Source organism: Panicum virgatum, chromosome 2N (genome assembly GCF_016808335.1).
Source record: "Panicum virgatum strain AP13 chromosome 2N, P.virgatum_v5, whole genome shotgun sequence".
Taxonomy (NCBI): domain Eukaryota; kingdom Viridiplantae; phylum Streptophyta; class Magnoliopsida; order Poales; family Poaceae; genus Panicum; species Panicum virgatum.
The window spans coordinates 68,744,434-68,771,102 of NC_053146.1; the positions used below are offsets into that span (position 1 = coordinate 68,744,434).

General features: G+C 47.1%; 4 protein-coding genes and 1 pseudogene across 5 annotated transcripts; 3 read left to right on the top strand and 2 right to left on the bottom strand.

The window, feature by feature from the left end:
• Positions 1 to 183: 183 nt before the first annotated feature.
• Positions 184 to 1,197, top strand: LOC120662162 (phylloplanin-like). Its single transcript, XM_039941283.1, has 2 exons — positions 184 to 599; positions 672 to 1,197. Exons 1-2 carry the CDS (start codon positions 419 to 421, stop codon positions 941 to 943), a joined length of 453 nt encoding a protein of 150 aa, XP_039797217.1. The 5' UTR covers positions 184 to 418; the 3' UTR covers positions 944 to 1,197.
• Positions 1,198 to 2,605: 1,408 nt separating this feature from the next.
• Positions 2,606 to 4,483, top strand: LOC120659042 (annotated as a pseudogene).
• A 307-nt stretch (positions 4,484 to 4,790) lies between these two features.
• Positions 4,791 to 5,978, bottom strand: LOC120659043 (ethylene-responsive transcription factor RAP2-3-like). The gene is made up of 2 exons (XM_039937116.1): positions 5,660 to 5,978; positions 4,791 to 5,534 (listed from the first exon to the last, which is right to left on the bottom strand). The coding sequence occupies exons 1-2, from the start codon at positions 5,829 to 5,831 to the stop codon at positions 5,083 to 5,085; spliced, it is 624 nt and encodes a 207-aa protein (XP_039793050.1). The 5' UTR covers positions 5,832 to 5,978; the 3' UTR covers positions 4,791 to 5,082.
• Positions 5,979 to 11,513: 5,535 nt separating this feature from the next.
• LOC120662163 (probable acyl-CoA dehydrogenase IBR3) lies at positions 11,514 to 19,483 on the top strand. 2 transcript variants are annotated; one of them, XM_039941284.1, is made up of 16 exons: positions 11,514 to 11,885; positions 12,531 to 12,671; positions 12,848 to 12,979; positions 13,247 to 13,435; positions 13,520 to 13,597; positions 14,123 to 14,242; positions 14,340 to 14,438; positions 14,514 to 14,631; positions 14,739 to 15,007; positions 15,134 to 15,328; positions 17,586 to 17,728; positions 18,084 to 18,168; positions 18,249 to 18,458; positions 18,535 to 18,687; positions 18,782 to 18,886; positions 18,963 to 19,483. In XM_039941284.1, the coding sequence occupies exons 1-16, from the start codon at positions 11,613 to 11,615 to the stop codon at positions 19,152 to 19,154; spliced, it is 2,502 nt and encodes an 833-aa protein (XP_039797218.1). In that variant the 5' UTR covers positions 11,514 to 11,612; the 3' UTR covers positions 19,155 to 19,483. The 2 variants fall into 2 exon arrangements, with proteins under 2 accessions (XP_039797218.1, XP_039797219.1); XM_039941285.1 differs by having other exon boundaries at positions 11,617 to 12,456; positions 18,963 to 19,443.
• On the bottom strand, positions 19,479 to 24,376 carry LOC120662164 (pectinesterase-like). Its single transcript, XM_039941286.1, has 3 exons — positions 23,940 to 24,376; positions 22,418 to 23,375; positions 19,479 to 20,403 (listed from the first exon to the last, which is right to left on the bottom strand). Exons 1-3 carry the CDS (start codon positions 24,060 to 24,062, stop codon positions 19,709 to 19,711), a joined length of 1,776 nt encoding a protein of 591 aa, XP_039797220.1. The 5' UTR covers positions 24,063 to 24,376; the 3' UTR covers positions 19,479 to 19,708.
• Between the last annotated feature and the right edge of the window lie 2,293 nt (positions 24,377 to 26,669).

Consider the following 26,669-nt stretch of genomic DNA (forward strand, 5'->3'; position numbering starts at 1 on the left):
TAGTTACCATGCATGATGCAAAAAGATACAATTTGCCAAATAAAAGATAAGAGAAAAGGAACCAGAAACAACAGCAATAGCGATTCGCATTGGTTCAGTAATCACAGTGGTTAGCTATTCATCCTCCACATTTGCAGTCAGCCAGTCACTCCCCAGCACCACCCTTTTAATTTGCCGTCAGAAATGCAGAAACACAATACAATAAGTTCATGGATATCCCACTAATCGGGCCAGTAGCATCTAAAATCAGGAGATCAAATCAGACTCTGCCTTGAAGCTACCATATAAACACGCATGCACACTCTTAACTGAAGAACCAATATACAGCTCGAACCGAAGTTCGCCACCGTACCCTCAGGTACGCGCAGTGAGACTGAACAGTGACAGCTGGCGCACAACCGCTTCTCCAGTCATACCCATGGCCATGGCGTCGAAAACGGTCCTCCTGCTGGGGATCGTGGTCGCCGTAGCGAGCGTGCTCGCGTCTGGCGCGCCGCCTGTCCAGCCGCCGCGTATCCAAGCCGACGTCGTCGTGATGGGCTTCGTGCCCTGCAACAATGGCACGTCCATGAGAACGGGCTCTGCTCCAGGGTTCGCAGGTAGCCAACCGTTCACTTGCTTTTGGATTGGCGCCCGATCGATTTGCTTTTGGATTGCCATGGCGTGTGCAGGCGCGGTGGTGCAGCTGCGGTGCACGGACGACGGCGCCGTCCTGCTGGCGGCGAACGCGACGACGGACGGCAAGGGGAGGTTCCGCATGGCGGTGAACACGACGGTGGCGCCGTCGAGCGTGGCCGGCCACTGCGAGCTCGTGGTGGGCACCCCGCTGGCCTCCTGCAACGCGACGCTCCCAACGTCCGGGACGCTCCGCTCCGGCCTCCGGCTCCTCGTCAGCATGGTCTTCTTCCCTCGGGGCTTCTCCTACGTTGCGCCGTCTGTTTAGTTTAAGTAAAATGCGTTCATCTCCATTTGCTCCATCACTATAAAAGTTCCCACGAATTATGGAGGTAATTTGGAGCTAGTTTCATCCGACTTAACTAATGAAAGTGACGAGAATGTCCAATAAGAGAAAAATGCGGACCCCTTACTACCGTAGTGCGAAATAAGGAGGGAAAAACATTTCCCAATCCCTACTAAGGAAAAGAATTAAGTTACCTTTGTATATTAAATAAGAAATTATCTTTTTGTTTCCACCTTTTTTTCGCGACCGTGCCTTAGCACTTTTTTCATTGAGAGGGAGAAGAGAGAGGTTTCGTACAAAGTTAGTCCTATTACATGCTTATCATTTGGCGACCGTGAAAACTACAAACAGCAGCTACAAACACATTTAGGTGCCTAAAGCGAGCTAGAAGCCATGAGATCGCTTCCTCCTCCAGACTTGCCAAGAGCTCCGGGACAGTCTTGGACTTGTAATCAAACGTTCTTCTATTGCGCTCGTTCCAGAGCATCCAAGAGGTGAGGATAACCAAGGAGTCGAAACACATCCGCTCAGCTTTAGCTATACTCTTGCGGGCCGTCGTCCACCAGTCGGCGAGATCAAGACATTGACCATTTGGAGCAAGTTCGTGCCAGTTCAGCATAAGTAGCGTCCTATTAAGTAGCAAATGTGTGATTGCTTCCGACTCCTGGGCGCAAAGTGCACACGAGTCATCATCTTGTAGATTGTGCCTCTTCCGTCTCTCGGCCGTCCAGCAAAAAAGCAGTGATCAGCCAAATGAAGAATTTGCATTTCCCTGGCGCACGTGTTTTCCTTAGACACCGGGCTCCATAGATTTCCGTTTGCCCAATGAAGAAAGCCCGGTATGCAGAAGTAGTAAAAAACAGTGATCAGCCGTCCATTTCCAAATGAACTTGTCAGGCGTATCTGACTGTAGGTGCACATTTCTAGTTGCCTCCCATATCATGAGGAAATCCAAAATAACCTGCACAGTTAGGGCCCCGGAGATATGCTGTACCCAGGCGTCATTAGCGAGCCCTTGAGCGACCGTTCTCCCTTTCCTGATTCTAGGTCCGATCGAACTGAACAAACAAGGAGCTAGATCTTGAATACCTTTGCCCTGCAACCACTTGTCCAGCCAGAATAGCGCCTTCTGCCCATTGCCAATTTCCACAGACACTGAGGCATTGACATGTCGATGACCACGCTCTCAGTGACATCTGGTAATCTTGCCCAGGGCCTGGCAGCATCAGTCTTCTTGAACCAGAGCCAACGCATCCTCAAGGCGTAACCAAATAAATTTAGGTCCATTATACCGAGGCCTCCAAGTTCAGCCTGGCCAAGCAAGTTTTTGTTTCCACCTCGAGCGCAAGGTATGAGACCTACGTCGAAATGAGCAATCGAAAATATGTAAAGCATGCTCATGCAGTCATGCTACATTAGTACACAGTAATAATAATAAATACCAGACAATATCCAGATATTGGGCCTAATCAACATGCATATCGTGGTGGGTGGGCTGGGCCATTTCTCTTGCGCAGGCCTGGGTTGGACAGGCTTTCACAAGAGAAATGACCCAGCCCACCCACGATACACTTCAACCCCCGGTATTTAATTTCCACGCTCCCATCCCGCACTAGAACAAAAAAAAAAAAAACCCCCCGCCGCCGCCGCCTGGCCGCGGTCACACTCACACAACAATGGTAACCTCGCCTCGCCTCTTCGACATCCTCTTCATCGTCTTCAGAACTCCGAGACTAACTGTCACGACGATCCCATCCTGTCCCCGTAGGGTATCGATCTCGTCGCCGGCGGCCGCAACAAGTAGACCAAGCGCACAGCGCCCAAGTCCGACGATGTCTACCTCAAGCTCCTCGTCAAGGTCAGCACCCCTCCCGACCATGCTCTATAACCCCCTCTCCATTCATTTACTGCTAGGCGGTTCCGATTTGACGCGATTCGCTCCTCGCACGCAGCTCTAACGCTTCCTGGTTCGAAGGACAAAGAGCAACTTTAACGCCGTGATCCTCAAGCGGCTGTTCATGAGCAAGACCAACCAACCGCCGCTCTCGATGCGCCGCCTAGTCAAGTTCATGGAGGGCAAGGTAGTCATGCCATTTTGGTCCTCACCTGTGATGTGAGGCGAGCTTTTCTTACTGAGGTCTGACTGTGCCTCGTGGGATTGTACGGTGACCAGATCGCTGTGATCGTGGGCACCGTCACCGACGACAAGAGGATCACTGAGGTGCCGGCTATGAAGGTGTGCGCGCTCAGGTTCACCGAGACGGCGAGGGCCAGGATCATCAATGCCGGTGGAGAGTGCCTCACCTTCGACCAACTTGCACTCCGTGCACCGCTCGGACAGAACACGGTACAGCTTTTAAGTCCGCAATTCACCTGCAGCTTGCTAGCAATGATGCTTTTAAGCATCGATGCCTGAGAATTTGTTTTATATCTTTTATAAGTTAGGCTGACATCTAGATTGTAGAAGACCATTCTCTTTAGTCAGACAAGTAATTGTGTTTGGCGCCCCTAGATGAACGATTCTAAATCTGATCAGTGGGTTTCAACCAAGCAAGTTTTTTTTTTGTTAGATCACATTCGATTCATGGATCGTTCATGTAGTTATTGAGTAGCTTTGCTAAAATTGGTTATAGATTGCATCTTTTACCTTCTTCTTGGGGTGTTTACACAAGCCAAGGAGATAAAACAGGTGCATACAACTACATGGTTGGCTTACCAGCCCATTGCATTTGCTTATTGTTGCCCTGGTGTCAAATGGTCCAACCGAAATTAGTTTGTTTGCTGAAATGAAATTACCCTAATGTGAATAGGAACATGTACATGCTTATTTAATCTGGAAATTTCTTATTCAAATATTACTGCCTCACTAGTTGTTGCTTTGGAAGTGCGGCCCACTACATTAGACCTGCGACGGAAATTTGGCAGGAAAATTCTTATCTTTGTGAAGAGAGATTTCCAAATTTTCACATGAGATAGCTCTTTAAGTTATTATTTCAACTGTTGCGGGCTGTTTCATGCACAACCAACTACATTGGCAGTATGCTGAAGAGTGCCATTCAATTTAGATATCTACCTTTCACACTGGAATGGTAGTATGCTGTGTACTGATGCATACTAATCAACACACTGCCTGTCAAACAATGCTACGACTCCAACTATTATGAGTACAAGATTGGTTGTTGTCTACCCTTTATTATTCTTCAAAAGATAAATAATTTTCTAAGAAAACTGGTGGAGAAGTTTAGTTATGAACTTATGACATCCGTGTGCCCCGTGAGATGTGTTGACGTGTTGGCTGAACTTGTCCAGAGTTCATTGTTATGTAGCTGTCTTCATAATTTACTACTTGTCATTGATAGGTTCTCCTGAGGGGCCCTAATTAAGAATGCCAGGGAAGCTGTTAAGCACTTTGGCCCTGCGCCTCGAGTCCCACACAGTCACACCAAGCCTTATGTTCGCTCGAAGGGACGGAAATTCGAGTAGGCTAGAGGGAGGAGGAACAGCAGGGGCTTCAAGGTCTAAGTGGCAGATATCAGCTAAACTCATGCCATATTGCTCCTATCAGCTAACCGGATTGCATACCAATCAAACTTTACTCCTTTTTGGACCATCTGACTTGTGTCTGTCAGCCATTTACGAATATACTATATGCTTTCTCATATCATTATGGGTGGTAAACCATGTGGAAAAGTCGTACCAGTTCGGGCTTCTCATATCATTATTATGGGTCATGTCTGAAAACCGTCATCTGTCTTCTCCAAGTTCGTTAATATGAACTCAGCGTGACATCTTATTTGCACAGTACTGATACCGACTTGAAACGAAAAGGTATGAAATCCATGGCAATTTATTATTCGCGGAGAATTCATCTGACTGCCACCCGACCACCCCTAGCTATAGATAGAGTTGCATTTGGGAGATAAATCTCTCCTACAGCTACAGTATAATGAAAAGTATAAAACCCCTAGCGAAATACTACTACTACTGCTGTATTGGAAAACGGCGGCAGATACGTATTGGGAATTAAACAAGCGGCAAGTCTAAGCTAGCAGCAGTACGTAAACGTAATACAGGAAGCAGCAGCCAAGCAGGATGCATGCATCATCAGCATCTGTTTGTGGTCAGAGTGGCACGCCCGTGTTGATGGCATCGAACGTCCACATGTCCATCCCGGCGTCCTGCTGCGGCAACGGCTGGTGGTGTTGCACGTACGCCGCCACGGCGTCCTCCGGCGGCAGCGCCGCCATGACCGGCGCGTACGGGTGGTGCTGGCCGTGGAAGAAGCCGATGCCGGCGGCGGCGTAGTCCGTGACGAGGGAGACGGGCATCATCGCCTGGTGGTCGTCGTCGTCGGGCGGCGGGTCCTCGTTGGGGAAGTTGACCTTGGCCTTGGAGCCCCTGATGCGGCGCGCGGCGCGGTCGTAGGCCCGCGCGGCGGCCTCGTCGGTGGCGAAGGTGCCGAGCCAGACGCGCGCGCCCTTGGCCGGGTCGCGGATCTCCGCCGCCCACTTGCCCCACGGCCGCCGCCGGATGCCGCGGTACATGGTCTTGCGCTCCCGCTTCCTCGCCGGCTCTGCAAGCAGCAGCCACATGCCGCGCCCGTGCGTACGTGGTGTTAGCTACTACTACTAGTAGTTGCAGCATGCTCTGTACGTACGTACTGAAAAGTAGAAAGTAGACGACGGCGTTTTCTATTACCTTGGTCGTGTGGGAAGGAGGCGGCGCCGGTGAACTCGTAGCCGTCGGCGGCAGGGACGACGTCGTCGATGCCGGCGGCCGGGTGCGGCCACAAGTCCTCGGCGCAGAGGCCCCGCTTGCCGCGGGCGTCACGCTGCGGGATGAACTCGGAGATGATCGCGCCGCCACACATGGATGGATGCTTCTTGTGGATCTGCGCTTGGGATTGGGTGATGGATCGGAGGCTTTTGCTGCGCTGCTAGCCGCTTGCTATGGCGCTGCTGCTGGTGGTGCTCGGGTTTGGTGCCCTCGAATGGATGGATGGCAGGATGTGGCAAGGCCAAAGGCGGTGGGGAGCGGAGCCGTGTGCCGCACCGTGTTTTTATAGGCGCAAGCAAGCAAGCATTGGAACACGAACGCGACGCGTCGTGGCAGCTTCCTCGGACGGGCAGGCGAGCCGACAGATTCAATCCGTGGATCCCAAATCCGGAGCCGTCGCTTTCGGTATAGCGAGCGGCGGCCTGGGTCCCATCCCGATCCGCCGCTGCTTTCGTTCGTTTGCTTCGCTTGGTGAATAGCGCGCCACCTTACTGAGTGAGTCATCACTGTTACTCACCGCCGCCGTACTAGTTCGGCTGTCTGTTGCTGGTGGCTAGTGCTAATTTGTTATGGGAGAAAAAAACTGCTGGTTGGCAGATGGTTGGTGTTTGGTACTGTTTGGTGGTGAGAGAAAAATACTGATGGCTGGTTGATGCGAAGAGAGCATGTTTGCAGCTCACATTCTGCTGTCCTTTCGCACAGTTATCTTGCTGTGCTCTGTATCTGTGCTTGACAGCCTCTCGAGTTGCTAGTACTAGTACAACATTTCAACATACAGATCGAGCAGAAACGCAGCATGCGTGCATTTCCGCCTGAGAGAGAGTGCCATTCTTCAACCGTTTGACCACCAGCGTAGGCATCCATCTAGCAGTAAAAGGTTATGTTCATCACTATTTCTATCTCTACTTTTATATATTATTAAAGCAAACAATATTTTTCTTGATCCGTAGATCTGAGTGCTAATCAAAATCTGGGTGGGCGACCCTTTGTTGAGTTAAAGATTCGAGACCGTTTAGAATTATTGTATGTCGAGTAAAATAGAAAGAAGATTAAAATTCTCGGCTGTCGCGTACTCTGTTACTGTAAAATACATATAATGTATAATATATTATTATGTTATAATCAATATATTTATATAACTTTTCGCAGCAACACACAAACTTATTAGCTAATTAGTTTAAGTTAAAAAAGAAAAGGGAAAAGTCCGGTTTACACTCTCGAACTAACACAGGGAAAAGTCCGGTTTACACTCTCGAACTAACACAAAAGTCCAATTTTCAACGTTCAACTACAAAACCGGATGACAAAGACCATCCAACTGTTAAAACAGTGCAAATTTTACCCCTTAGGTAGTTTTGAAGGTGGTTTTCCATTTTATGAGAATTAAAAATATTTAAATTTAAAACTTAAAATTCATAAGTAATTCATTTTAAATAAAAAATATGAAATAGGTATCAAAAGTTTTCTAAAAATGTAATCTATCTATTGGCATGATGATCGATTTTTTTATTTTTGTAATATTTGGTTGCTTATAGTTATGTCTATTATTTTGAATAACTAAAATTCTAATAGAGCAATAATAGATAGGTTACATTTTTAGAAAAAAATGGTACTAGTTTCATATTTTTCTGATGTAAAATAAATTAGTTTTGATTTTTAAAATCTAATTAGAATTTTTTTATTTTTTTAAAAAAATACAAAACCACCTTAGAAACCACTTCAAGGGCCAAATTTGCTTGGTTTTAATAGTTGGATGGTCTGTGCTATCCGACTTTGTAGTTGAAAGTTGAAAATTGGATTTCTGTGATAGTTCGAGGGTGTAATTCAAATTTCTCATAAAATGAATATTAGCTAGCTAGTAAAGTTTTAGAAATAAAAAAAATCTATATATATACTCCGTGTCTCCTCGCAGCTAGACGATGTGCGGACCATGGTTTGGGCTCGGCCGGCGGCCTCTGTTTCTGGATGGATCGTCTCGATCGCGAAGCCACCGCCTGTAGTAGAGGGGCTAGCCCCTGCCGCGTACTTTCGTTCCATCGTGCGCCATGCTAATACTACTGCAGCACGTGCTGATCGATGACGACGCACAATTACGTTACGATAACATGATCATTATCATGGTGTTAAAAACCACCTACATACATGCATACTCATTGCTTGCTTACACGTGACTTTCAAAATTATGGGTAGCAGGACGGGGAAGCAAACTTTTGCTAGGTACTAGGTTTCATTAAATTTTACCTGAAAAGGACCTGCACTGCTTGCTCAAACGTCGATAGAGATAACAAGGTGGTCAGAGTCGCCTTTTGCTTTATTTCGAGAGTCCTTAGACTTCATCTCGGCCGCCGGAAGACTCCGAAAGAAAGAGGAGTAAGGGAGGACCAAGTATAAAAGTTACTTTTTCAAAAACAAATCTTACTTCCTCTACCATATAAACAAGTCACAAGTTACTTCATACCATGTATCATGTATGCTATTGGTATGTTACTTTATGTCACAACCCAGAAAGTTATCTTTTCTAATATCTTTATACTATAATATTATTTTTTTTAACTTTCGCGAAATATAAAAATTACTTTTCTTAATAAAGGCACGGATCCTTAAAGTTACTTTTTGTTATATTAATGTATTACGAAGTTACTTTTTGTAATTTCCACAGAGTAGAAAGTTACTTTCTTAACACTGGGTTATAAAATTATTTTGAAGATAAAAATAACAAACTTTCTATTTTTGAAAATTTGGTGGGATTATACTTTCTGTTTTAGGAAAGTTTGAGGGCTCTCCCTACAAGACTAAAAGGAGAGGGCTCTCCATTTAGATTTTCCGAAAATAAAAACGAAGGCTACAAAACCAATAAAATAATTCCCTACAAAAAGGGACACGGGAGGCAAATAAAAAAAGGGAAAAGGAATCAAAGAGTGAGTCCGCCGCCTAACCAAATTAAAAGGATGACGATGCTTCATGCATTGCCCACCGGATGCTTCGGCCTTCAATCTGTTGGCCCAAGGCCTGGCCGTCGGTTTCATGCATGCAACTTGCAAGCTACCGCGCGTGCATGCGCACTTGCTCGAGCGCTCAGGTACACAACACATCAGATGTTCTGGATACGAACCAAAAAAAAAAACGATTACATTAATTTGATGTTGCTGGGCAATTGGAGGTAGTATAGGCCATGAAAATTCGTCTTGCTATTTGTCGCTTTGCATTGTTATGTCTCTGAATTAGTGCAGAGAGACGTTGCTTTCAGTGAAAGCAAAGCACAATTCCATGTCCTATCTACATGCCGCCGACGAAAGTTTCCGTATTAATATACTCCAATAACAGCATATATATATTGTTGATACTGTTAAATTGTTGATGATTGGGAGAAGGAAGTATCCAGCTGTACGCGAACGCCATTCTTGCTAGTATCCTATAGCACCACTGTAAGCCAGAGGGCACAAGAACTAGAGTTAAAAATGGTTGTTACCTTGCCACGGTCCAGAACTGGAATTCTGTGGACGCGAGTCTTTTGACTTTACCTGACGACATAAGCCTTGCTAAGACGCACGTGGCACTTTGTTTTTTAATTACACATTACAACTTAAATACTTATAACTCCCGCACACTCACCCCTTTATGAACGTACGAACGCAAACTTTACCCCTATGTACATCTTCGAAGATTAAGCCATCAAATCCTCGAGATTTACGAAATCACCACACACGCCTCGCTGTCGATGGGATAGGCATAACACCTTTAAATTCTAGAAAATTCGTTCCCACTAAGATCGAACATGAACCTGAGGTGCTCCCGAGACTATTGTAACCACTAGGCTACACATTGTTAACACTCAATATCCATGAAGCAAGCAATATATCCGCACATACTTTTCAAGAATCACTTAGAAATCATAACGTTTTGTTAGCTTAAAATATTTTTTCAAAGTAAAATTCTCTCTCTCTCTCGCCCCCCCCCCCGTCCTATGAAGGGCGCAATTCTATTTTTAGATAAATTAGTGCTATTGGCAAATGACCATACTACCCTTAGTAATTAATTTAATCTTATTAAATTAGGCATATAAGGTATTCAATTTTCATAGAGTTAGTTATTACAATATGCGGATTGTTATCTAAAAGAATTATTTGTGAAAGGATAAGGCATGTACTTACTGCTAGGATTGTACGAGTATATTTTTTTCCCATAGAGGGGCAGCAACTTTGGTGCAACGGATAGATATTGCTGCATACAGTAATATCTTTAACAGATAATAAAAGGACCATACTCTAACATTAATTGGTGTACAGTATAATAGTTGGCTCAGGGGAAGAAAATGAAGGCAAGCAGTGCAGAAATTAGAAGGGAAGCAACGTTTTGCATTGTACATGCCTGTAAAATATCGACCCCTGGACAGCGACTTGAGTTACATCAACCATATATATCCGTGTGGAGTTAATTTATCAGCATTGGCAACCCGTGGTTAACACACGCCTTATTGCAAGTCGCAACAATACTTACCGATCGATCGAGCAGAACGAGAAAAGAGAGGAACATGTTATTATTAGGGGATGAAAATTAGGCCTGGTTGACAGCGAACAAAGCGAGCGAGAGAAGAAAATTAAGACCCATGACCGCACACGACGAGCTGAGGAATACACTTTGAAAAATCAACAAACGCGAACGTGGACTATCCACTTAAGGGTCGTCCGTAGCCTTATTAGGGCTAGGGCATAGCAGATCTGAAGCACCGATATAATGCAGCTTGTGCTAGCTGGTCAATTTCCTCGGACGTTGTTTACTATGACGGTTCGCAATCAACGTACAGAAAATCACCTACCGCATTTTAAGATGTCAAATGTGTTCAACTACGGGTACTAATAAATAAGTACTAACCTACGTGGCTACATACATTATTGCGCCAAATATATAAATGTCTTCTGCAGTTCTGCCAAATAAAAAATAAAAAAGCACGGACTAATACATTGATTAGCTAGCGGTCGACCGGGGATATGCGGTTGGAGTTTGTCCAATCGGCGCCGAGCGCCCCCTTCTCCCCTTGCCTCCGGCGCCTCCCTTCATCAACACCGCCGATAATTACCTTGGATTCGAGCTCCCCGCCCGTCCTTAGCCCAGGAAGTCAAGCCGCGTCCAGCGGCGGCACCGCCGCGACCCGCCGCCGCCGGACTTCCCTCCCACCCCCTCCTCCCTCTTCTAAGACCATCTGTGACCATCGGTGCGACGTCAACCCTCTCCTCCTAACCCGGCTCATCGGGAAGATGTATGGTACAGCTCTGAGATATGAGTTCTACTCGCATATGCGATGAATACATTTTCCGCTAATAGTAGCACTTTGGGGAACATCACAGGCCAAGCGGGATTAAACTAAGCTACTACTAAGTCTCATCAATGGGCCTTCCAGTTGTCCAGCGGCCCACATCCTCCAGTCCCTCCAAAAAAGAAAACACGGCAAAACCCACATCACATCAGCTGGATAGGTTTTTTTTTATATTTTTCAAAATCGTTTTTACAGAAATATATTTTCGGTTTCATAATTTGAAAATCTGTAAATTTTATTTATATTAAGGCCCCTGCCGCCCTCTTGCCGGGCAGTAGGGACCTTAATATAAATAAAATTTATTTTTAATTGCATTTTGATTTTTGGGGGGAGGCTGCCGCCCGGCAGCAGGTACCCGCCGCCCGGTGGCGGGGCGGTAGGCTAGGCAGCCGCCCGGCAGGGGGCGGGAGACCCCTCCCGGCTCCCGCAGGTTAAACTTTGACCATCAGTACAGCATTGCGCTATTAGATATGGTTTTAAATATTTTGGATACAAAATATCTGCTCTCCCTCGGTTCCGCTCCCCTCCAGCCTCCAGCTGCTGCTGCCGCTGCCGGCGACGATGGCTAAGCTCACCTCGGAGCTGCTGCGACCGGTGGACCCGGCGCACGCGCTGGACGAGGCCGCGCTGCTGCGCTACGCGGCCGCCAACGTCCCGGGCTTCCCGGGGCCCGCGCCGGCGTTGGCGCTCACCCAGTTCGGGCACGGCCAGTCCAACCCCACCTACTGCATCCAGGCCTCAGCCCCCGGGGGAGGGATCAGGCGCTACGTCCTGCGGAAGAAGCCGCCCGGGGTCATCCTCCAGTCCGCACACGCCGTCGAGCGCGAGTACCAGGTCCGGTTTCGGATTCCATTCCCCTCCCCCGCTCTTCTGCTACTCGGTCCCAATCCCGTACGCGCGGTGCCGATGGAATGAATCGGAGATCCGTTTAGTTCAACATCTCGGCGAAAAGGTTGCGAATCTGATATGGTACTAGGCGGATGGAAGCTTCAATTTCGAGAATCAGAATCCAGAAGCGTGCGAAGATTAGAATAGTGGATGAGGCGATGAGCTATGTTCCGTACACTGCATAACAGTAAGAAAAAAAAAGCTGCAGGTTCAGCACTAATTCTGCTTTTCGTTTTTCTCATTTTTGCACGTGATGTTCGATCACATTTTCCTTGTTTTATTTATGCTACGCGTTTCACATTTCACTGCTCTACATATGTATTGATCAATCAGTGGATTGGCAAGTGGCCATTCTCAGCCATCTCCCACCCTTTGGAACCCTGTAAACTCAGTTGATTAATGAAAAAAATATGCGCGGAATGTATAGTTCCTGCTAACTAGACAGTTATTCTTGTGGGCCTATTGAAAACTATCTGAATTATCTAGCTGCGGTGATTTGGCACGTACCCTAATATAGGTAACAAATTGCTTTATTGTTTGTTGGCATGAAAAACATATGAGCTTACTCCATGATTGTCTCTCGGGAAGCAGGTTCTCAAAGCTCTGGGTTCTCACACGGATGTCCCTGTCCCAAAGGTTTATTGTCTTTGCACAGATGCAAATGTAATTGGAACTCCTTTCTACATAATGGAGTATATGGAAGGAATTATATATCCTGACAGCATGTTGCCGGTATACTTCTTATTTCGTTCTTAGTCTCTTCCGTCGATCACATTTATTTATTGACCAGAACTTCAAACTGTTCCTAGCTACCTTTTAGTGGAAAGAGAGGGTACCGTGCCTGTACGCAATGTGCGTGCACATCCGTGGTAATTTTAATTTTGTGATTTTGTTCCCTTTTTTCACAGGGGGTAGCTCCATCTAAAAGGCGGGCTATATATTTTTCTACTGCCAAAACTTTGGCTGCCATCCACAGAGTTGATGTTAATGCCATTGGATTGCAAAAGTATGGGAGAAGAGATAACTATTGCAAAAGACAAGTAGGTTCTAAGAACTCATATATCTTGCATGTTGATTTACTCTTTTCCTCTTTCTGTAAGTGCAGTTTAGTACTTTTACTGAACAAAGAGTTTACAAATAAATATGTCCTCTCTCCTTTCGTTGTTAGTAGATAAGCAGTACTGGCATCACTCAGTTTAAACAAAGATTCCTAGTTGTATTGTTTTGTGTGATATTTAATTGTGATACTCCATTGCATTTCAAGATAGCCTGTTTCATGTTTAGATAGTTCCTGTTTCATATTTCAGGTGGAAAGATGGGAGAAGCAATATCTTGCGTCTACTGGTGAAGGGAAGCCTGCACGTTATCAAAGGATGCTCGATCTAGCTCGTTGGTTGAAAGAAAATGTACCAGAAGAAGATTCCTCTGCAGGAGCAGGAACAGGTCTTGTTCATGGTGATTTCCGCGCTGATAACCTAGTTTTTCACCCAACAGAGGTTTGCATTTTTTGTATTGCAACATGCATTTATCTGCCTAGGCTATATAATTTGGGTAAGATAGTTATATCTGTTCATTTACAGGATCGAGTAATTGGTGTTATTGATTGGGAACTATCCACCTTGGGGAATCAGATGTGTGATGTTGCTTATAGTTGCTTGGTATGAAGTACTTTCTTATTTTAATGTTGTTATAAGTGTCAGTCACCTATATTTAGTGTAGCACATTCATGTGCACCTTGTTTTCTTCTGCTAGATTTCTGCAATGGTGGCTATTTGAATTTGTATGCTAAAGTATTAAAAATGTTTTTGTGTAACAGTTGCCAGTTACCCATGCGTAACCTACATTCTTTTTTATTGCATAGTGGTGATTATCAACATAGAATTTCACTAACCTGATATGGAAATAACAAATAGTTTAGATGTTTTGTTTTATACCTCCTTAGGGCATGGAGAAACAGAGGTAGTGGATCTTATCTCTCTGCTATTGTAGTGCCTTTCTAATGCAGTAAACTGCACTGCTTAATCTCACTGTTTTTCATTCTACATATGGTTTTTTAGTATCACTGTCTCTGCATAACTTTGTAACCAATTACTGACATGTCTTGATCAATATATAAATATCATTTCGTTCGCGTTTACCTTAGGTTACTTGCTTGTGTTCACTATAATGACTTTCTCTTTCAGCCATATATTATTGATGCAACACTCAGTGAAAGGACTTCTTACGGAGGGTTCCAACATACTGGCATTCCAGATGGGATTCCTCAACTGGAAGAGTACCTTTCTGTATACTGTTCTTTCTCTGTAAGCATCAAACACCCATATTCCAGACTTGTTGAATGGATAAGCCACATTACATTTGGTTGTTTTCTTTCCACCCTTATTCTAAAATGCTTTACAGGCAAGACCCTGGCCTGCTGCAAATTGGAAGTTCTATGTTGCTTTTTCTCTGTTTCGTGGAGCATCTATCTACGCTGGAGTATATCACAGATGGACTATGGTATACATCTTTAACTTCTGAAATCTGCAATCCAAGACTGCCGATCTATTCTCAATTGCATGGATTGGCATACAGGGTAATGCTTCAGGTGGTGAGCGTGCTAAATTTGCTGGCAGGATTGCTAATACTATGGTTGACTGTGCCTGTGACTTCATAAATAGAGAACATGTGTTGCAAAAACAACCTTCTATGGGTAATTATGTTCAATAACCTCATCTCAACAATCTCATGCTATAGAGTGGAGTCTGGTTTCTGGACAGACTATTTGTGCTTTGACTATCGTTTTCCCTTCAACTCTAGGTTTTCAAGTCTCAGCAGCTCCATGGCAAGAATTTGGTAGAGAGCAGGAAGGTTCAATTTCCACAAAGGATCAAGGCAAATTTGTTCCTAGCGAAAAAGTTATGCACCTTCGAAAGAAATTGATGAAGTTTATTGAAGATCACATATACCCAATGGAGAGTGAGTTCTACAAACTTGCACAATCAACCTCAAGATGGACAATTCATCCAGAAGAAGAAACTCTTAAAGCATTGGCAAAGAAGGAGGGCCTATGGAACTTGTTTATTCCGGTATATGTTCTTCCTTTGAAACCCTACTCCAGAAGTTCCGCACATTTCATTTCTTTCATTAATATTACAGGGTTCATTTATTTTGTTATTGCTTTGTTTATGCTAATTAAAATTATTAAACTGCAGCTAGACAGTGCAGCTAGAGCTAGAAAGCTACTATTTGAGGACGGCTCTCTTGTTTCCCCTGGAAGTTCAAATGACCTTCTGCTGGGTGCGGGTCTTACTAATCTTGAATATGGATATCTGTGTGAGATTATGGGACGTTCAGTTTGGGCTCCGCAAATATTTAACTGTGCTGCACCTGATACGGGTAACATGGAGGTAAGACAGAAGGATCTCCTTTCTTTTATACGGAATATTAGTTATTGTCGCAATTGTCGGCTTAAGTATTTCAGAGTCAGTCCTTGGAGCTAGCATCATCAATACAGATATTTGGAGGAACAACTGTTCTCTGAAAATGTCTGCCCCTTAATGCAATTTCAGAACCTTTTATGATCTTCAGTAGATCATAACACTAGCAATATCATCTTAATGCTGCAGTTTTTTTTTTCTCAACCAGATGCTGCAGTTTGTTTTAGGTTAACTCTTGGAATATGTTAGTGCAATTCTATCTTCACTACTTAGCTGTATATACGAAATGTAGGTGCTCGTAGTATTTTATATTGTTCCTTCCAAATGATGTGTTATCTTTAGTATGCTACTTCTTCCGTTTCACTATATACTTGGGAGAATTCATTTCACAATGTTTGTCCACTTAGGAAACCAAGAGTAGAGTTGTTATTTGTTAGAGTATATTAGGCAACTCCGGATATGGTTGGTTTAGGATTGATTGTAATCCCGAAATAACCTTCCTTATCTCTAGGGGAGGCTACTTGCCCTCCAAGCCATGAACTCCTATATATTCTCCCTAGAGGCTCAATGCAATACATCGACCACATTATACGTATCCTACTTTCCTACATGGTACCAGAGGGTCACGATCCTGTGACCTAACTAGGCTTCCGCTGCCGCCGCCGCCATGCCACCCCCGGGAAGATTGATCTCCGCCGGGAGCAGCTCCCTCGTAGGATGCGCGGCGGATCCCTCCGATCCGCCGCGCCCGTCGTGGTCCAGCAGCGCAGACGGACCTTCCTCTCGTGGTGATGCGGCGTGGCTGCCTCGGCGTCACCTCCCCTCGTCGTCTACCCCCGGCGCATCTGGCACCGCCCTGCCCCTCCCTCCTCCTACGCCGCCGATACCGCTGCGTGCGACTTCGTGGCTGCGGAGGTAGCCTAAGGGGGCGCTAGGTTGCTGCACCACAGGAGACGCTTGGATTACATCGGGCTGCCGCGCCGTCGGTCCATGCCGGCGACCTTCTTCGGGATCCGCCGCCGGGACATGCTGCAGCGAGGCCTTCTTGCTCCGCCCCGTCCTCCACCGCACCGTGCCCCCCCACCCCCAGCGTCGCTGGCGGGTCGCGCGCGCCGCTGTTGGCCGAGATTGTATCCATGGTCAGTCTGCTGCTGCTGTGTTTCTTTTTTTTCTGATCAGAGATCGGGTTTGCGTCGCCCTGCCGTTCGTCGCCGCTTCATCGTCGACACTCCCGAGGATGAGGTTGTCGCTGCGCCCTCCCAGGCTGCAGCCGACGCTCGTGGTCAAGCCATCATCACCGGTGTCGCTGCCACTTCAGGCGGTGGCGCCATCCGCTGCCGGTCCTCGTCAAGCTAGCACTCGATCCGAGTTCGCGCCTACTGCCGTTTTCGTGCGGACACTGCCGCCGATGTTGCTGAAGGAAGACACTCGTGCGCTTTTCAGCTGCCTCGTCTACCATCGCCATCCGCTGCTCACCGTTTTGCTGCTGTCATCGGCAAGAAGCTGCTGATTTTGTGTACTCGCATGCCTTCGTTGACACTTCGGATCCGCGCCCTCCTCCACGGCTTTGACTACATCCACCTTGACCTCGGCTACTTCGGCACTAAGGGGCTATCATCTGCATGAGCTACTCCAGTCGAAGCATTCGCACCGGCGTTCTGACTGCGGGGGAATATCTCCATTGTTCTCCAGTCTATCCGTTCGTGTTGCTAGCTCTATGACTACGGGGGGATGTTAGAGTATATTAGGCAACTCCGGATATGGTTGGTTTAGGATTGATTGCAATCCCGAGTTAACCTTCTTTATCTCTAGGAGAGGCTACTTGCCCTCCAAGCCATGTACTCCTATATATTCGCTCTAGAGGCTCAATGTAATACACCGATCACATTATACGCATCATACTTTCCTACATTATCTACCCCCCGAATTAGATTGTTTGGAAGAGAAAAGGTAACTGTATCATGTCATTTAATAGGAGGTGTATGGTCACATTGTCTTTCTCCAGAATCTAATACTTGGTTAATTATTCAAAAAAATATACTTCCTTGGTTAATTACTCAAAAAATACACTTGGTCAGTGTGCATGTTGGGCTATGGACGTAGGGGAGGGCGTAGCAATCTTTATTCTTTAGAAGGACCTTGAAACATGTGTTCCACATTGACTGGTTTATTATATAATCACTGAAATAATTTATTATCTGACAGTTCTATATGGATGTCATTACAGGTCCTGTTGAGGTATGGCACCAAGGAGCAACAGAAGCAATGGCTAGTTCCTCTATTGGAAGGGAAAATTCGTTCTGGGTTTGCGATGACGGAACCACAAGTTGCATCTTCAGATGCTACTAATATAGAATGTTCAATATCCAGGTAATAAATGAGGCGAAATTGTTTGCTGCATGTCATTGGTGTTCCTTAGATAATTGCATTGCACAACTATTTCATTGCCTGTGCTTCCTTGTTTTGCTCCTCAATACAAGTTTTTGTTTGGTTAATTAAGCTACCATAGAGTTGAGAAATGAGAATTTATTTATATTCCTACTGTTACCTACCTTCTGTCATGCCTGCTTTTGTCCAGGAAAAAAAAAGCTATAGATCTTGTTTAGATTTGCATGATATGCTGTCCTTTCTTCTGAAAGTTTAAATAGATAGCATCACCTACTTTTGTTTGAACATTGTGCATTATGCATACTTATGATTTTTTTTATTTTTATCTTCTCAACAGACAGGGAGATTTCTATGTGATAAATGGAAGGAAATGGTGGACCAGTGGGGCTATGGACCCTAGATGCAAAATCCTGATATTAATGGTAATCTACATCTATTGATTATAGTTGTGTCATGCAATAAATATATCTGTTTTGATGTTGGAAGTTTTTATTTCATACAGGGAAAAACAGATTTTTCTGCACCTAAGCATAAGCAACAGTCGATGATCTTAGTGGACATCAACACTCCTGGGGTGCAAATAAAGCGACCATTATTAGTCTTCGGTTTTGATGATGCACCTCATGGGCATGCGGAGATTGTTTTTGAGAATGTGCGTGTCCCAGTAACAAATATCCTGCTTGGGGAAGGACGGGGTTTTGAGATTGCTCAAGTAAGCAGAGTTTTGCTGTTATTACCCATAGTACAACTATGGCTTGTACCTTTTGTCATATTAAGATGCTTTTCAGGGGAGGCTCGGTCCTGGAAGACTACATCATTGCATGAGGCTAATAGGGGCAGCAGAACGCGGAATGGGTCTGATGGTCGAGAGGGCCTTAAGTAGGACTGCATTTGGAAAGAGAATTGCCCAGCATGGTTCCTTTTTATCAGACCTTGCAAAGGTAGGTCCTCTTTGTAATTGTTTGCATGGTTTGCTTCTAAAGTACTGAACTGATCAATCGATTAATTTACTATGCACTTGTACATGAAATACAGTGCCGGATTGAGCTGGAGCAGGCTAGACTTTTGGTTCTAGAAGCAGCTGATCAACTTGACCGACATGGGAACAAGAAAGCCCGCGGTATCCTCGCAATGGCCAAGGTAAAACCATTGCTCAGCACCACCTTTTTAAACACTGTAGCAACAAAATTCAACAAGTCTGGCCCCCAATGTATAGGTTGCAGCTCCAAATATGGCCCTGAAGGTCCTTGACATGGCAATGCAAGTTCACGGTGCAGCTGGTGTCTCTACGGATACCGTCTTATCGCACCTATGGGCAACTGCCAGGACACTGCGGATTGCAGACGGCCCTGATGAAGTCCATCTCGGGACGATTGCGAAGCTGGAGCTGCAAAGAGCAAGGTTGTAAGGACAGGGTGAAGTAAAGTTTCGAGAATAAACGAAGTAACAGCAATCTGCTCACGAGACTAGGGGATGGCAGCATCACTGCTGGTAGTGGTTGATAGACAATGAGTAAATAAAGGCGTTAATATCCATCAATGTGTTGTACGATTGTACTGTTAGTGGCATTGGATCGATATATCTGTCCACGAAACTGAATATGACTTTTTCAATCTTCGCGCTGCCGCACAGTGATCGGCACTAGATTTGAACATCGGCTGTAACAGTGCAACGAATGTGCTTTTTTTTTTTGCACAGTAGAGCGAATCAGAAGCATTGAGAGGTCATCTCCTTCCATGATTAGCCTTCGGCTTTTTCAGACTTCAACCAAGAATCATATGGAAACTGACACATGTAGTAGCAGAGGTCCAGCTTTCAGGATTACTAGGAACTACGGAACCCGAGCTGGGCCCAGCCTCCACTATTATTATTCTAAAAAAGAGAGAGAATAAAAAAAAGGGCTAAAAATTCCCATATGTATCGATGGCACCAGCAGCTTATTATTGGGGGTTGTGCAACTAGCTAGCTCAAGCCCAACGTGTAGGGGAAGGAGGTGGAATTGAGCCAGAGGTCGCCCTGAATAAAGTTGCGCACGGTGAAGTTGGCGGCGTCGGTGGCGTTGGTGAGCACGTGGTAGCCGGGCCAGGCCACCCTCGCCGACGTGTTGGCGCCGGGCCCACGGTTCATGTACTCGGCGTAGTAGAGCGTGTCGAGCGCGAAGCTCCCGTTCCACTCGAGCCACCCCCTCGGGTGGATGAGGCCCTCGATCTTGGTCTGCGCGAACACCGTCCGCGAGTAGAGCTTCCATGGCCGGCCGAGGTAGGAGGAGAAGTTGGCGAGGACGGGGATGAGGTCGGCGGCGGCGGCGACCTTGCCGCCCTGCACGACGATGCCCGTGTTCTGGTTGGGGTCCGTCCGGCCCTGCGCGGCGACGACGTTCTTCTGGCCGCGTTCCGGGCGGCGCGCGTAGAGGCTGCAGCCCTGGAGCACGGCGGCGGCGTCGCCGAAGACGAAGTCGACGGTGCCGTAGACGTCGCAGTCGCGGTAGAACTGGCGGAGGGAGTGGGCGTAGAGCGTGTCCTGGTACCCCACGAAGCTGCAGCGGTAGAAGGCGGCGAGGTCGGCGTTGACGCGCAGCGCCACGGCCTGGTTCTTTTTGGGCCCCGACGCGTTCTCCACCGTCAGGTCGCGCGCCAGGAACCCCGTGCCGACCACCGCTGCAATGGCAATGGTGAGACAGTTACTAGGGAGGGTTACGATCGACCACAGATGGATCGGAGCACGTATGTACTTGATGATGATGAGCGCATGATAGATGCCATAATAATGTGACCGATGGAGACATGATGGTGTGCAGTCTGTGGTACATGTCCTGTGTCGTCCTCGATCGCTAGCTACGGCGTGCACTTGCGTGGTGTGGCGCTGGCTGGCGATGGGGTGCGCGCGCGCGGGTAGAGGGCAGCCCGCAGCCCCGCACTAGAGGTAGGCACCGCCGCAAGTGCAGGCTAGGGACACGCGCGTACGCCTCCACCCGACACGTACCAGCAGGCGAAAGTGGCGTGCCAACTGCATACACAAGAATTGCATCGCATCGTCTGCCCGGACTCTGGAGAGGATTGGCTTAGCATAGCATAGCATCTTCTCCCCTAAATAACCTCACAGCTAGTAGTACCAGCAGACGGGAGGCCAATCGCCGCCATGGAGCGAGCCCCCGCCCCCGCCAGCAGATCCAACAGAGAGAAAAAGAGGATCGACAAAGAAAAGGACGCGACGCGGGAGACCACGTTGTAGACAGCAGCACGATGTCGTCGTCGTCTCGTCTGGCGTCTGCGCGCAAAGAAGCCATGGCACTCCCAGTGCAAGCAAGTCCCATCCATGGACCATGATATGGCCCGAGTTAATGGCCGCCGGCCGGCTCCTCACCGCATAACTCCAAATGCCAAAGAGCAAGCTAAGGAGCGTGAGCGTGTCCACTCCCTATGTATATATGGCAGACTCCACTCCAAGCAAGGAAGCAAGCAGAGCTCCTTCATTTTTGCAAGTGCAGATCGGAGACGGAACGGTTCGTCTGCGTTACTGCCGAGGGACTCCCCTGGCCCTACATTGGTTGGTCTAGCAGCAGCAGCAACAACAACAACAGTAGGTATCAGGTGGTGGAGCCTACCTCATAAATTATCCTGCCCTTTGGATTAACACGTTCACTCGGTACTAGTAAAACACAAAATTAAGCTAACTTCTTTATTTTACTTGTCGGAAATTGCATATGATGGCGGTCGACCTAGCACTGGCGGTTCTAGAATATCATTATATAGTTACCAAAACTGTAAATTAGGTAACCCAACTAGAGAAGTATCAATTCTGTCATATCAGTAAATTTATGGCTCATCACACTTCCACGACCACGAGACTTCCATTTCAGTTAAGATTGGTCTAAGAGCATTCAGGATGGAGACAAGGGAGAGCCCCGGCCCGTACTTTGAGTAGTAGGACACAACTCGTGAATCAAATGTACTAATCCATGTACGGTGCTAGATCACATCTGCATACGCTGTCGGCGCTCCCTCCACTTATTACCACGCGAGACTCGAGTTTGTTGAGAGAAAGGTTGCTGCCGTGGCCGTTGCATTGGCCGACGACGATGCGCCAGCCAAGCGTGGAGTAGCTATCTTCTCCCCGGCCAGTCGCCGGAAGAGGCAAGGACGAGTACAGCTGCTCGTCGTGAACAGCGCGCAAGTTGCAATCATCGATTTTACACTGTGCTGTGCTGTGCTGCTTCTTCAATTCATGGGGCCGGTACAGTAACTTCACTCTGCAGAGTGACCTGCTTCTACCATTCTACCGGGTCGGAGATAATGTTGAGGTGGCAAAGTCATCGGGTACTAGTAGTTGTAGAAGAGCAGGAATTGCAAGGCAAGAGCGACTCTTTCACCAAGTCGCCAACGCTCGCTGTTGCTCGTGCTGCTTCACAAATCACAGCGGCTGTGCTCCGTGCGCCTCCGACTCGTCCAACTACCCCAGCCGTGCGGAAGCAATACAGAAGCAGTAAAAAGCTATGGAGTGACAGTGGCTGCTGTCTCCTACGCGTGGGGCCCCACTAGGAAAGGATCACGATGATCTACCGCCGCCCCATTTGCTCCTCTGCTCTTCGCCTATTGACTAGTAGTATTGCTAGATCGTCAGGCCAAAATTAGAGGAAGAAATGCAGGCAGCAGGCGATCGTCGGTAACTGACCTAGCGTGGCGGAGCGGAAGGTGGTGGAGTTGTCGGCGACGTTGCGGCTGGCCTTGATCACCGTCTTCCACATGCCGTCGCCGACGAACATCAGGTTCGTCTTCTCCGGCCCGACCTCCACGTTCTCGAAGTACCCGCCTGCCTTGATGTAGATCACGAACCGCGCCTCGCTGTTGTTGGGCGCCGCCGCCACCGCCTCCCCAACCGTCGTGAAGTTGCCGCTCCCGTCCTTGGCCACCACCAGGTCCGCGACCGCCGGCGGCGCGCCCTGCTGCTGCAGCAGCCGCCTCCGGTCCCCCGCCGACACCCACGACGGGAACCCGCGCCGCACCCGCCCGTACCCCTCCAGCGCCTCGCGCCCGCGCCGCCGGCGCTGCGGGAGGCGCCGCACCATGGCCAGGGAGTTGGACACCAGGTGGGCCACGTGGTAGATGCGGCCCTGGATGTAGGGCCGGACGCGCCCGTCCTCCGACGCCGACGGGCCCGCGAACCCGTCCAGGCAGGTGTACTGGTTCGTCAGCGCGGCCGAGAGCACGGTCTGGACGCCCGCGATGGACTCCTCCGCCGTGCGGTTCCCCGCCGACAGCTCGTCCGCCGCCGTGCCCAGCTGCCCCAGCGTGCTCCCGAACAGCTCCAGGCAGTCGGACAGCGCCAGGCGGTCGCGCACGCACAGGCCCTGGGGCCGGCGGAGGTAGGACGAGCAGTTGGACGAGGACGCGCGCACCGCCGCCGCAGCGCGCGCCACCACGTCGGAGATCACGTCCCGCAGCGGCTTCCGAGCGAGGTTCGGGATGGTGGCGAGCGTCGACGCGCACACGTCGCGGTGCAGCGTGCAGGCGCAGTGCCGGTCCACGGCGGCCGCGTGCTCCGCCGCGGCGGCGGCGTCGGCATTGCCGTCGTCATTACCCGCAAGAAGCACACGGTGACGTTCCTCTGCAGCGGACGTGGACTCGGCGACTAGGGCCGGGCATTTCGGGTTACCCGAAATTTTCGGGTCGGGTAGTTCGGGTTTTAGGAATTTCGGGTTTCCAAAAATGATACCCGAAATCAGTTGGGAAAAAGAAGAACCCGAAAATTCGGGTACCCGAAAATTTGGGTTCGGGTTCGGGTTTTACCCGAATTACCCGAAATTCTGGAACTCCACATATGCAGTATAAAATCAAATCAAATACACCCAACCATACATCCAGTTCACACGTCCAAACTGACAGTTCAAACGAAATTAACTAACACTTCACACGTCCAAACCGTGACAGTTCACACTTCACATATCACAATTAATAAACATAGTTTTGAAGCACACAAATCAAATCATAGATGAAAAAACAAATCATTTCGGGTTGTTCGGGTATTTCGGGTACCGTGGCCCAATACCCGAACTACCCGTATTAATTTCGGGTACCGTGGGTTGGAACCCGAATTAGGGTTCGGGTTTTTCGGGTTCGGACTTTTCGGGTTCGGGCTCGGGTTTTTTGGGTTCGGGTATCGGGTATCGGGTTTTCTGCCCAGCCATATCGGCGACGCCACCGGAAAATGTCCTGTGGGTGGCGAGGAAGCCGAGCGGTAGGAGGAGAAGGGCGAGGGAGAGGAAGGTGGCAGTGACGGGGAGCTTGGCTGCGGCTGCGCTCCTGGACCGAGGCGGCATGTTTGTGGTACGGTGGTGGGATCACTGTGCGGTGAGAGTGGCAGGCGTGACAAGGACAACGTCTGATGAGGAGCGTCCCATTGGAGGAGCCGAGCTTTTATAGCAGCGTTATTGGAAATGGAATTTGGGGATCTTTTTCAGCTTTATTTTCGTGTTCTCCGACACATTGACCCAAGATGTTATTAGTCGGCACGATACCGACATTTCACTATCTATACGTTGCTCTTAATCTTTGTTTCCGTTTGTAGCACCAGTACAATTGATAGTCTTATTATCTGAGCTAAACATGATACTAGTCTCTTATTTCAATATCTGTAATTTTTACAATTGGTAGTTTTATTTGAGCCCATCCGCCGGTTGCCTCTCGAACCAACGCGATATTAACTGTGTATGATTAATTTCGTGACGGCCGTTAAGCATTGTGCCTCAGGAAATAGCTGTTCTGTACATGGGCCGTGAAAGTTACCCCATCGGTACCCATTTAAGCATTAAAGGTTCCTTGTTTTCCTGAGGTAAATAAAGTAAAGGAAAAAGTCTAAATTACTCTCCTCAACTATAGCCAAAATCTGGATAACCTCGTAAACCATGTTTTGATTCATTTTACCCCCAAACTATGTCCTTTGGTTCAAATTACCCCCTAATACAATTTGTATTTTTTATTTCTCCATGCTTCGGTAGAGTTTTAAGTTGGAGTTTTACAGGATGAAAGTACACATTATAACCCATGTTAGGAAATACATAATAATTTTGTCATTATTTTGATAGGTTAGGATATTTAATAATATATTAATCATTGGAGTTCAAAATTATATAAAAATAATGACGAAAAATTATAACACTTTTTATTAATATGCAATGTGATGTTCACTACTACCCTACAAAATTCGAAATTAAAATTCAACTTGTTTACGGAGAAATAAAAAGGACAAAAATATTATGGGATAAAATGAACTAAATGACATAGTTTAGGGTGTAAATTAAACCAAGTTGTAGTTCATAGTATACTTGAAGGAAATAACTGTGTATGATAAGTAGGATTGATTTTTACCTATTTTATTATGCCATCCCAAATAAAACTATCGTATGTGAATAGAGGGCGGAGTACTACGTAGTACTCCTTTGTCAGTCAAGAAGGAATCGATTTGATCAGTTTATTGCTTTCTGGATGATGATGACATTGGATACCTTACTAGGGATCTTGGAGCAACTTGCTTGCTCGAGATCGGAGCAAACCCCATAACAATAAGTAAGGTCAACAATTTGCTCAAATCTTTGATCAGAATCTGTACTTTTGCAATGCTGATCACGACCTAGCTATCCAAATGTTTCTTTTTCTCTGACAATTGACTCGCTAGCTGCTGCCATCTTGCTAGATTTTTAAACCCACATTTGAAATAGTATAAAGCTTTCTCAAAGAAAATGAGGGAATTAAAAAAAGCTAGGCCACTGCCACTAGCATTATTCCAATGTTTCCCTGCTCTACAGCTTCTGCAACTACCAAAGACCATCAACAGCACAGCACAGAAGAAGTGTCTGTCTGCAGCAACACAAGTAGAATCAGAGGCTCAAGGTGCCGGACTACCGTACCGTATAGGGGCTAGCTAATCCACGCGCGCGCCAGCAGGCCTCACGGCACGCGATCTCCGACAGCGACAATGTCTTCTGTTCACTCCAACTTTCTGTATTTAGACAGTGATAACTTGTTTTATTTTTTTAAAAGACGGTGATAGCTTGTAAATATAATTTTACACATAATTTTTATCATATAACTTTTGTGAGGACAAATTCTCATCACAATTTTCATGTATAACTCTTTCCTAACACCTTTTTAACTTGTAAGCACATCCTCTAATATAGTTTTTTTAGTTTAATTTTCATAAAATAATTGTCAAGAGAACTTCTCTAGAGAAAAACATAATAGAAGATAAAAGGAAAAACCTGAAAAGCAACAAAAATGACAACAGTTGCCTGCCACGTGAATCCGCAAGGTTAGGTGGACCTGTGAGTAATTTTCTGCAGCATTAAGTATTTTCCGCAGTAGAATTGTACGTTGAGACTGTAGTGGTCAGTCACGGACTGAATCCTCTGCAAGTCAAGTCCGATCCATTATTATGCATATATGGATCATATATATATAGAGTGTCGTCCAGAAGATGGAACATGTACGTTTGTGCACATTTTGCCTTTGGGTCCGGTACGGTCGATGGGCTAGCTGTCGTATATATTTTCAGATGGAGGCTGCTAGCGTTACCGGTCACCGCGTGCGCGGAGATGGTAGTAGGTAGGAACTCTGCAAAATATATAGTAATAGGATACCGGCGGCCGTCGGTGCCCACATCGACTGCGGACATGCATGCTGTTAACGCTTTGCCGGCCAAGATCATCTGACAGTCACCTGCACGTACTGCACCCGGCGGCCTCTGCATTTCCTCCAAGATCGTCATCGATCGACATATCTGCCGTGGATGGACACTAAGAGATACACCGGATGGAGCTGGAGCTGGTGCCTGGAGTGGTGTGAGAGAAAAATACTGCTGAGGTTACAAGCAAGTTTTAAATCTCCCCGATATATAGAAGAAATCCGTTTTGTTCGGCTAGCTGGCCGGT